The 12,731-nt window shown below is 34.6% G+C and overlaps 1 protein-coding gene across 5 annotated transcripts in view; it reads left to right on the top strand.

Moving 5' to 3' along the window:
- ROBO1 (roundabout guidance receptor 1) overlaps window positions 1-12,731 on the top strand; it is a 967,818-nt gene that overhangs the window by 824,141 nt on the left and 130,946 nt on the right. For all 5 annotated transcript variants that reach the window (XM_044919565.1, XM_021679301.1, XM_021679299.1 and 2 more), the window contains one exon: window positions 4,227-4,384. In XM_044919565.1, coding sequence (XP_044775500.1) covers window positions 4,227-4,384 — 158 coding nt within the window. The remainder of the gene's footprint in view (window positions 1-4,226; window positions 4,385-12,731) is intronic.

Below are 12,731 nucleotides of genomic sequence, written 5' to 3'. Positions count from 1 at the left end.
GTGACCACTGTATTCAGATAAGACCAGATAGGTGGGCAAATTGATAGAGCAGAGTCCTTGGTAGACAAGGACTTGTATTCTAGCACTGCTGCTAAATCTTTACAGATTACTTATTCTTAAAATGAAACTAATAAATTCACATTGCCCTAACCTTATTATGGGGACTAAGTGAGTGGATATTTGGTGTGGTTCCTTACATAGCAAGTGTTCAGTAAATGTCGGCCATTGCTAGCATTATTATTTCATTGCTCACATTAACACTGTTATTATTTATGTGACATGCTCCTCTCCTCTCTGAGGAGCCTTAGATTATTTAATTTCTAAAAGAAAAAGTTTGGATCACCCATCTCTTAGGCCCCTAACTGAACCAGAATTCTATGATTCATGAAGCAGAAGGCATTGTGGTTCACAGATGTTCACCACATGATTAGGGAACAAAATTAATTCTAGGAGCGCTTGAGCCTTACCAAAACTGGGTAGTCTTAAGACTGCAGTGCACTGATCTACAATCACTGTCAGGCCTTCTGCAATAATGGAGTGGATTTGTTGGAAATATAACTGATGAGATAGGTAAATGGCATTTTATAGTAAAATGTTAACCTGTTAAGAAAAATGCACTGCACTGGTAATGGGGATATCTCTGTTTTCTTCTGGTCTCTTCCCAACAAATAACTCAAGCTAGTGACAAAGTTTCTTGGGACTCAGTTGCCTCTCTTTATGGGATGGATTAGACGTTGTCAAAGACCAGTGCCTGTTCTATAATTTTATGTTTTATTCAGTTCTAAAATTTCCCAGAGGGTTCTAAAGGAGTGTTATAAATATTAACGTCTCCATAATACTTGAAACATTTTCTGTTTAACTTTTTTTTCCTGTTACCCCCCTTTTCTCAACATTACCCAAATAGATTGCAAAGTCAACACTAAATTTTAGAATCCTTTTCTGAAAACATGTTTACCTATTTTGGGAATTATATTGAAATTGGTGTATCACTTTTCAGAAAGACCAATGATTTTATGTTTTGTTTTGTTTCAAAGGATAAATCTTAGTCAAGTATTTTTTTAAACAAAAAAAACTAGGGAGATTCAAAGATTCAGTGAAGCTTATGTTTGTGGTTATTGATTTTTTTTTTCCTAATTTAACAGAATGGAAAAGAGTGAGAAGTGGTTGAGCCAAATTCTGTGTACCAACCTGTGAATATAAAACATTACATAAATGTGGAGGAAATGTAATGTTAGGATGAACAGTGGTTTGTTTAATAACTTTTTAGGTGATATCTACTTGGATACATTATATATATATATATTATTCTTTTTCAAATTGATATCAAATCTTCTTTTCAAAAGTTAGTTCCAGATTTTAGAATTTCATAATATTCACACTGTTTCATAACTATCAAAATATGCATTTTGATTTGTTAGAGAAGGAAAGATTTTTTTTTTTTTAAGAAAAATGAACTGCATTTGAGAATACTTGCGGATGCCATTGGTTTTTCTGCCAAAATGCTGCCAATCATTTGAACTCAATTTTTAATTACTTAAATATATACATGAGTTAAGAAAATTGGAGGGTTGCCTGGGTGGCTCAGTCGGTGAAGCGTCTGCCTCCGGCTCAGGTCATGATCCTGGAATCCTGGGATCGCACCACACTATCATATCAGCCCACGTTGGGCTCTCTGCTCAGTAAGGAGCCTGCTTTTCCCTCTCCCCCTCCCCTTCCCCCCGCCCCCCGGCTCTCTTGCTCTCTTGCTCTCTCTCACGCTCGCTCGCTCTCAAATACATAAAATCTTAAAAAAAAAAAAAAAGAAAATTGGATAATTTAACTAAAAGTTCATGCCATTTTATAATGTGACACATACTATTTTCCCCCAAAAGAAAATGTTCAGGACATGTACAAGGAAGAAAGTTGCTTTTATAGAATAGAGAAAAAAGTCTTCAATTCATAATTCTGCAGGGCTGCCTGTAGCCATAGGCAATACTAGTTTTATGCTTTACAGCTGCAAAAGTAATTGCATGAGCATTTCTAAGCAACAATCTTTAATGGATTACATTTTGTTAGCTTTTCATTCTATACTGTAAAAACCCAAATAACATAGTAAATGAAAAAAAAAAACTTGATTTATCTGACTTAGACTTTTGATATTTCTGAAAGACATTTTATTATTCATTGGTTTATTTGAGATACGATCTCAATTTGTAAGTAAGATATAATATTTCTAAGTTGGTTTTTAAGTTCATCAAGTAGAAAAATTGTACAAATGGTTTATTTTTATTTGAAAAGTATTTTCCTTCTTCGTGTTTCAAGGGTGTTAAAATTTTTCGGAGGTGTTGTCTTAGATTACTAATGTAATCCAGTAAAGGCACATACTGTCTGTTAAGGTCCATTCATTTGCTTTTTCTATAAACCTTATGTTTTATTTGTAGTACATTCTTAATACCTAATTATAATGTAATTTTATAAATAGCAAAAGTCTTCAAAGCCTGTTGTTTTACTTTGTGGTAACAGTAGCTGGAGTTTTCAGTTCAACAAGGTTTACTTTTGTGTCTATGTATTTTATTAATAAATAGTGTACAGTATTAAAATTAGAATTATGATAGTGTGGTGTGATTATATTGACTTTTCTTTTTCCTTTTACCATTCTTGCCTAAGAGGACCAAGTCTCCTCTTCGAAGTCTTATTTTCCAAGTGTTAACATAGTCATGTTGTGCCCAAATTGTCTCAATATGCAGATTAAAAAACGGTTTTGTTTGAGTGGATGTTAAAGCTTATGCAGATGTGTGCACATACTTAGCTGGTAGAGGGGAAGGAAAAGTAGAGAATTAGAAGAGAAAAATACAGGATTTTGTAAGCCTGTAAGTTTGTTTGAGGTTCTGAAACCAAAACTTAAGCGTTTCTTTTGAAATAATAGTTTGAGCATAAGTTTTCTACAGTGTAGTACTTCATCCATGAAAGTATTTTTCAGTGTCATTGGACTAGAGAGACACCCATTTCAGTACAAAATTGTTGTACCAAACGTTCAGTTCAATAGATTTCAAAAGGTAAATAACATTTATCACTTCAAATTTGTGCACATAATATACCAATGAACATTTTAAGTACCATCTTAAATAAGATTACAAAAGTTGTTCACATTTTATTACACACGGGGAGAAAATGGAGTGGGAGAAATAATATTTTTCGGTTTTGTAGTGAAGTATGCATCTCCATGCCTGATTTGTAAATGGGGAAAGAGAGGTTATGTTCAAGTAAACAAAGGAGTTGTGATTTAAGACTAACTGATGCTGAAGAATTCATGATTTCTTGATGTTTACCAGAGACAGAGGACAATTTCGCTGTATGGACTGTTTTTGAAATACAGATGTTTATTTTCCACATTTTATTCCAATAGTTACAAAGTGAATGATACTGCTTGTTTTATAGTATGTTAATATTACATTGGTATCAAGTTGAGGTCATTGTAATAAACTTTTCCTCCTCTAAAATACAGGGTTAATAACATAAATAGGGTTAATAGAATCTCTCACCCTGAATAGGTTTAAGGATTCAGTGAAATAATATTTACCATAAAATAACTAAAAACAAAAATACAGAAGTTACAAAGTGACATATTTGGTAATAGTGCTGTTCTCATCCTTGGCTCCTTCTAATGTTTGCTTGACTCAGTGATAATGGAAAAACACAGTATTTTGAACACAGTCATTTTGCAAATATATCTAAAATTTCTATAGTAAGCATATTTAAATTGTAATGATTTTATGCTTTTATACACTAGTATGAAATATCTTTAAAATAACTCTCAATTGAATGCATGTTTGGAAGTCTATTTTGGTTTGTACGTGTATGTAATTCACTTAATAATAGAAAACATCATCCCAGGGTGTCATGTAAGTCAAAGGAGGGTTCAGTTTTATTCGTTAGCACATGGATGGGAAAATGTGGGCAGTAGGCAGGGAAGAAATGCCAAATGCTAACTGTGAGGGCACGAAATAGTAAAATACACTTGTCCACTGGCCCATAGAGAATATCAAATTATCCCTGTTGTGTATGCTTAAGGCCAGATATCTTTATCAAGTTACATATGTCTCTTAAGTAGATATAGATCTTCCAGGGTATACTGGGATGGCTATTACTACTAGTTTATTATTAATAAACATCTCTTTGACTGGAGTTCAGAGATTAGGACTGTATATACCACAATTGAGTATAATGATGTCATCTTGTTCCTGCAGTCCTACGGGATGACTTCAGACAAAATCCTTCTGATGTCATGGTGGCCGTGGGGGAGCCTGCTGTGATGGAATGCCAACCTCCACGAGGCCATCCCGAACCCACCATTTCCTGGAAGAAAGATGGCTCTCCACTGGATGACAAAGATGAAAGAATAACTGTGAGTATTTAATTCAGCAGTGGGGAGCATTTATAGATCTAACGGTATATATCTTCACCAAAGAAAAGAGAAAAGTGAAGTAGGTTTTTTTTTTTTTAATAAAGGGTTACATTATCTCCCATTTTCATTTCTTCTTTTAAAATAAACATCTTTCCATTTTCCCTGCATTGACATGAAAATGAGTGAGGAAAATGCATGTTGCTTAATTTGGAGATTAGAAGAGAAAACTTTAATTTCTACTTTAATGTCTTAGACTTAACACTTCCATATATGATTTAGTTGTTATTATAATTCAGGGCACATCACATGTCCATATGCTACAGTAAAAAATGTTAAAAATTCGGTAATATGGTTATGTTTCCAAAGGCCTCCCAAGTCACTTCAACATTTGTTTTTGTTTTGTTTTTTTTTAATCTCTTTCTCCTTTTCAAATGGCTTTTGTGTTCTGTAGAATTTAATATTCCTGAAAACTGAAATTTCATTCTGAATGATGGTTAATGTTGGATTTATCTCATTCCAAAATAAAATCACATGACTAGATTATTAGATTTCAAATTCCTGCTGTATACAAGTAGAGAAATATGCTATCTGGAGTAAGGATGAATTTTTCTTCTTGACATCAGTGATTCCATATGACTTCTTTGCCTTTTCTTTGCTTTTTCTGTCTTGTAAGGTATTGACTGGTGTACCAAAATAACTGAACTTTCATTGATTCTATGATTGGACAATATTGCCCTTTATAAATTTCTTTGTTTTGCTTATACTCTGTGTCCATTATGAATTCATTGACCAAGATTTAAAGGTATTCAGGAGAATATGTGTTTAAGGAAAAGTCACTGCTAAACATGTAGAAGAACAAAGTTATAACACAGACAACATAACCCTAATAAATGTTTGCACTATTTCTGAACAACCAGTTATCAGATTAGCATGAGAATTAAATAGTGAAAAATAAAATCGAGAAGCTTATGGTAGACGGGTTTTAGGGAACTTGAAGAAAAAAAATCAAGCATTTTTTCTGCACTGATCTGAATTAGAATGAGTCTCTCAAAGGGTTTTTATAATTCTAGCAACTGGGGTGAGAATAACCTGGCTGTACTTTTAAGAGGTGCTGGAAAGTCACATGGCAAAGTGAACTGTATGGGAAACACTGGTTTGGGGAAGCGAAGTAGAGAGCACAGGGGACAGAGACTATAGGAACAAATGCTTCTCTTATTGGTGATGACAGATTCCTTTTAGATTTATGTACAATTAAGATAATATCTTTGCCTTAAAAACATATTTTAAGTCATCTACTGACCACTATCTGTAATTTCCATTTCCCTGCCTGAGTGATTCAAACACATTGAAACCATTATTACCCATTTCCTCCTTCAGATCTTTCCTGATTAATTACCTATTTGTGTTTAATACAAATTAATGCTAAAATTCTCAACATTGGAGGTGCAGCATTAAGTAGAAATTAGTGAGTGCCCTTCTGAAGTTTATATTCTGTGAGTAAACAGGTAAAACCAAAATAGATAGTATAATATACAATATGCTAGACTATAATCAGTCCTATAAAAAATACTAAAGGGGTAGACAGATTAATTAAGATAGGGATAGTATTTCAGGTTTAAATAGGATGACCAGAGAATGCTTCCCATAAAGACCTGAAAAAATTGAAGGAGGAAACTACACAAATAACTGGAAAAGTAAGCAGATAAAGCAGTAAGTTTAAAGGATGTTTAAATAACTGGAAAAGTAAGCAGATAAAGCAGTAAGTTTAAAGACCCTGACATGGGGCCTACCTAACACATTTTTTTAAAAGAGCAAAGTGGTCGGGGGGTTGAGCAAAGGGGAGATTGGTAGGAGATAATATTGGGAGAATAAGTAGCCAGACTGTAGGAAAAAAAAAATATATATATATATATTCATTTTTTTTTAACTATGAGACCTTATAGATCTTGTGAATAGTTTGGCTTTCCCCCTTGAGTGAGGTGGAAAACATCAGAGGTTTCTCAGCAGAATCCTCTGTTGTGTTGAGAACACACTGAAGGATAATAATGATTAAGCAGAGAGACTAGTTGGGAGCTTTTGCAATAATCTAGGCAAGATGGAATGGTGGTTTGGATCAGTGTGCTAGGAGGGGAACTAGTGAGGAGTGGTTAAAGCCTGGATCTGCTGTGAAGCAATAGCCAACAGAATTTGCTAACAGATTGGATGTGGCTTATATATAAAGAGAAGAGTCAAGGCTTACCTTAATTGATTGGTCTGTGCAATTGAAAATATTGAGATGCCATTAATTGCAGAAAGAGAGGATTTGGGGTTGGAAGTATCAGCAGCTCAGTTTTGGACATTGTAATTTTGAAATTCTTATTAGATATCCAAGTATAAATGTCAAATAGGCAGTTGGAAACATGAATCAGAAATTCAGAGTTGAGGTTGAGCCTGCAGAAAAAAATGAGTTGTGGTAGACATAGCAAGTACTCATTACTATGCAATCCTCCCCTCCTTCTGGGCAGATGAAAGACTCTGCTTCCCAGTTTCCTTGCTGTTGGGCAGACCAATTTGACTGGTTCAGCTTCATGGGGTGTGAGTGGAAATTAAATAAATTAAATACTAGAGAGTGGGCCTCCAGCACTTTCTTTCTTTGCCATGTGGCAAATGAGGACACGTGTTCCAAGTAGTGCAGCTACAATATGGACACTCAAAGAACCTGGGTCCCTAAGTTATGGGTACCAAAACTTTCCACCCTACACTTCTGTCTTTCCATGATGGACACATCGAATGAGTGAGCAATCTTTGTTGTACTGAGTCACGGAGCATTTCTTACCACAGACTAATGTAGCTTATCCTGATGAATATGGGAATCATCATCATGTCCATATTATTTAAAAACAGGAGACTGAAATCACCAAGGGAGTGATTATATGTAGAAAGGAAAAGAGGTCCAATGTTTAACCCTCAGGGAGAAGAGGCAGAAAGAGCAGTGGAGACTGGGAGTGAGGAGTGAGAAAGGAGGGAAAGCAGAGGGCAGCCAAGCAAAGACAGTGTTTTAAGGAGGTGGCAAAGACTGAGTCAGTTGCAGCTGGTTCATCACATAATAGAAGGACTGAGAAGTGACCATTGAATTGAACAAGTTGATGGTCATTCATTGATGACCTTCAGAAGAGCATTGTCCGTGGAATAGAGGGGTTGAAACCTCACTGACCTGGTTCAGGAGAGTTTGGAAAGATTGAAATCAGACAGAGTATGAACAATTCTTTTCATGTTGTATCTAATATAGAAGATACAAAATAAAGGTGATTGTAGTCTCACATTTTGAAAGGTCAGATGTACTCTTAAATACATGTGTATCTGTGCATTTTCTCTGATATTCACAGTTTAAAAATGCTATGGTAAATTTGATTTTTTATAAATCTCAGAACTTCCTATTGTATCAAATACTGAATTTGAAGAGATGTCATGGTTTATGCCATAATGTTTAATTTATTATTGGGTCTTCATATATCCTTTGCTGCCCAGAGGCTGCTATCCCATGAATACAGGGCACCGTTTCTCCTACACATTAGTAGGTTAGAGTCAATATAAGAACCACCTGCAATCAGGAATCAAACAATTTAAAGTTGCAATAACCTATGACTATGAAAAAATGCCAAGATGTTAACGTATAAATAATTTTAAAATCATTTAAATGCTGCCAAAATGATGATCCACGATAATGTTCCATATGCTAGGAAGTTGTAACATCTGAAACTTTTACTATTTCTAAGACCATCTGTGTGTTTTGGATAAATTATGGCTGTTAAACTGATAAAACACTAGAGGTAAAAAAAAAATTATACAGACAGGGAGATGAATAGATTAAAATCAGCAGTTTGGGTTCAAAATTACTGTTCTTATTTAGATCATATTGTTTTTGTTTTTGTTTTCCTTTAGGCGAGACTAAAATTGAGTAATTAAAACAAAAATTTCAAACAGAAACAGAATGTCTTATGTTTTTTCCAGTTCTTTTTGTCCCCCCAAACTGAAAGTAGACTCTTAAGAGATATTGGTTATTAGATATTTTATGTGATTCTTCTTTCCTAAGCTTTGTTTTCAAATAATTGTTTTCATTTCTGTTTTTAATGTACTTTGCCAAATGTGTTGGGTACAGATGAACAGGAGATTAAAGCACATAATATCTTTATGAAAGGCAAGTAAAGATTGCACAGTTATTGCTACAGTTTTGGTTATAGGAAATTCTAGAGTTCTTTAATGTGGTGGCTTTCTTTGTTGAAAATGTAAAGTACAACCCTCCCAGCTGTGAAAACAAAGACACGCCCTACCAAAAGGGGCAAATATGTAATTGAATTGTAGCTGCACCTGTATTTTTGATGTTCTTAAGTCATTTCTTTTTACATTGGCCTGGATTCTGAGCCAAATTTTAGATCTATGATGATTATAAACCAGCAATATATAAATAGCATTTTCTTATTTTCCTACCTGACAGGAGAATCTTTTAGAACTCTTTTGGCACTAATTTCTTAGAATAATTTGAAGGAGGACTTAGATGATGTTTAGTCTTTCTTCCTTTCTTTTATTTTTTTTCTAGACATGAGTATTTATACTTAGAGTTAGAAATAGAAGTAGTTTAACTGGCAGGCTGGATTAAACAGATTTACTTCATATGCCTGAGAATTAGTCATAACCATTATTATTAATAAATGAAATTTTCTCATAGAGATGAATCAGAGGGCCGAAACTTTTTTTTTTTTTTTTGGTGATGTAGAACATTTGGCTATGCCTTACAAAAAGTGATATATTTATTTTATTTCATTATATTTTGGAAATATTGTGCTTAAATTCACAATTGTTTTGTAAATGTGAAAAATTGATAATGTTAAAAAATAGGAAAAAAACATATTGAGCACCTGCCATGTCCCAGATACTCTATATTATCTCATTTTTTTTAGTTTTTTTTTTTTTTATTTGACAGAGAGAGACACAGCGAGAGAGGGAACACAAGCAGGGGGAGTGGGAGAGGGAGAAGCAGGCTTCCCGCCGAGCAGGGAGCCCGATGCGGGGCTCCATCCCAGGACCCCGGGATCATGACCTGAGCCGAAGACAGTCGCTTAATGACTGAGCCACCCAGGCACCCCTCTATATTATCTCATTTAATTCCCTTGAAAACTCAATGAATAAGCTTTTTTTTTTGCTCCCCCCCTCCCTGGCACACTTAATATCCTGGAAAACAATGATGATGATAGTAAACACTTACTATATAGCGCTTGCTATGTGCCAGGCCCTATTCTTTATATATGTTGACCCTTTTAATCTTGACAACAACCTTGTCAGATAAATACTAAAATTTCACTAATGCAGCAATTAACTCTGAATTGGCTGGGGAACAATTATGAGAGTATCTGTCTTTTGCTCACTAATAACATTTTCTATAGGGTCCTATAGATTTCGCTACATATATAATGACTCTGATTTGCTATCAATGTAGATTTTAACTTAGAATGGTAGTAACCTTTAGCTTCTGCTGTAAAATATTATCTTTAGGGGGTGCCTGTTTGGCTTTGAAGAACACACAATTGTTGATCTCGGGGTTGTGAGTTCGAGCCCCATGTTGGGTGCAGAGATTACTTAAAATCTTTGAAAAAAATGTTATAAAACATTATCTTTATAAGGGTCTGGAGAGGTAGTTCACTCAGTGAAGGTTATGGTGGTGTTGAAACTAGGATTGGTACATTTAAGAATTGGTCCTTGGGCACATGGGTGGCTCAGTCAATTGAAGCGGCCAACTCTTGATTTCGGCTCAGGTCATGATCTCAGGGTTGTGGGATCGAGCCCCGTGTCAGGCTCAGTACTCAGTGTGGAGTCGGCTTTAGATTCTTTCTCCCTCTCCTGCCACCGCCCTCCTCCCCCACTGCCCCTCATGGGTGCTCTCTTTCTCTGGGCTCTAGAAATCCTACCTCAAAAGATATGAGGATGATAAATAACTGTTTACCATTTGACATTTAGGGAAAGAAGGATTTATATTAAAAAGGATATTATGAATCAGTAAATTATTCAATTGAATGTGTTTTATAATTAACTGTCCAAATTGTAGATTAGCCAGGTTCAAATATAATCAGCTATACATACTTCAAAGCTTATTGCTGAAAAACTAAACAATTACAAGAAATTATACGATGAATAGGAAATTGAGTTAAAAAAATACTGTTGATGTAGTGGCTTGGCAATTTTGTATGGATACAGTAAAGTATAATAAAAACTAATACCGTTAACAGTACAATGTAAATTGTGAGATCTACCTGGACTCAATTCTAAAATATCAGAGTTAGTTTCTTCATAATAACCTTTGGCTGTCATTTATCTTGAATGATTTCATTTTACTAGTTAAAAGAAAAGCTTAAAAGACATTCATCTTTTCATGGTTGAAATTCTTAGCTTCTGAGCTAAAATTAACAGATGAATAAAACTTGCTTTTTCCATTCTCTTTGTATGTGGCTTTGTGACATAAACATTTTTTAATGACTTGTGTTATTCTTTGCAATAAGCTGTGCCTTGAATTTTTAATTTTTCTTCTTGTTCTCTATGCTATAGTAGCATGCTATAAATATTCTGTGTATCTTAAAAGGTTTTTTTTACTTAACTGAAAAAAATAATTTAGGTGATGGAGAAATAGTTTCATTATAAATTGTTTCCGTCAAAGCCACAGTCAGACTTGAAACCATTTTATTGTCAATTTCATCTACTTAGCACATAACTATAGTAAGACTTTTTTCATTCTTCTTTGAAAAATGTAGAAAAAATTTACAGCATCAATGTATTTTAACATGATGAACAAGTGTATTAATAAGTTTTTCTTAGGGTGACTTAGATGGGATGGCCAGCCATGCTGGCTTGCTGGGGACTGTCCTGTCATTTGGGTTAAAAATCCCTAGTCCTGGGAAAAGCAGGACAGTTGGTCACCCTAAGCCTAGATTGTTTAAAGGAATTGATTTATAGATGAATGAAAAATCACATTCATACAAGGTATGTAAAAAATAGTTACAAAGCAAATAGAAGGGTCTTAACCTATGTCATTTCTTTCATAAACCAGTTAAGGATTTGAAAATCATGAATGAAGTTAGGAGAAAAAGTCAGTTATACATTGAAAAAATTATTTAGCCCTTCCCAATCCCATGCTGGAGAGGTACGGTTATTAGAATGTAGTATATCATCAGTTCTTTTTCTAGTCCTTTTCTGCTTCCTGTGTGTCTTGGTAGGTTTCTTTGATTTCCCTCGTTGGTGTGATATTTTGGTGAAAAGCAGCTGACTCACATCCCATCCAAATCCCCAGTGTCCTCCAGATCCTTCACGAATTTGGCATTCAGCCTCTCCTTGCCAATTACTTCCTTTCCCCCCAATTCCCACATGTCTCCTTCTTAAGCCATCTGCTCCCTCCTCCCTTCCTCCGATTAGTGCTTTCCTCCAGTCTTCCGATTTCTTTTATTGTTCTATGTCTGCTTGTTTCCTTTTCCCCTCTCCTCCCCTAGAAGAAATCAGCAGACTTAATGCAGCTGATGTCATTGAGCCCCCTTTCCCTGAGAAGTTAAATTTGTGTTCCTGCAAAATAAATACGTAGTTCTATTGTGTGGAGGTCAGAGGAAACTGGTATAGTCAACTAGATTTCTTTTTCCTGTCCATCTTACATAGAGAGTCATGCGTATTACATATTTTATATTTTTTAAACATAAAAAAGTTATTCATGGTTTAAATCTGAGTTACATCAGTATAAATCTATAATATGAACCGTGGTACTGAAGAAGGAAGAAATGAGTTCAAAAGTAAATTTATGGACTATCCTACTGTCTTAATTTTCACATGTAATAATTGAAACACAGTGGATTAGTAGAATAAAACATGGTCTTCGGTATTATAAGACCATATTATAACTTCGGGTTTCAACATGTATTAAATGCATGATCTTACAAACATTTGATCTCTATAAATGTCATTGTTTCCACCTGTGACATGAATTGTCTAATAATACCTATGTTGGTTCATTGGTGGTGTTGTGGGAATCCAGTGAGAAAATACATGTCAAATGTCATTGTAAATGGTGACACACTCCCTCTCTCTATATTAGTAACGAATGTTCTGGTTATTACTGTTGTTGGTATACGTACCTGAACGCTGGAGATACTTAGTTATCAAAAACTCCACAGAAAAGGAAAATCAGGAACTGTCTGGACCATAGCAGCTTTAACTTTCTGAATAAACAAACAAACAAAAAATATAAATATATATGAAAAGAGATCTAGGATTTATGTCTCATCTAAATTTCTATGTCTATCTGATTCAACACTCTGAGGAAATTCCATTTTCTACA

This window comes from Neomonachus schauinslandi, chromosome 1 (genome assembly GCF_002201575.2).
Source record: "Neomonachus schauinslandi chromosome 1, ASM220157v2, whole genome shotgun sequence".
NCBI classification, from domain to species: Eukaryota; Metazoa; Chordata; class Mammalia; order Carnivora; family Phocidae; genus Neomonachus; species Neomonachus schauinslandi.
Note: the sequence above shows the minus strand (reverse complement) of the source record. Positions and strands in the feature narration are given on the sequence as shown.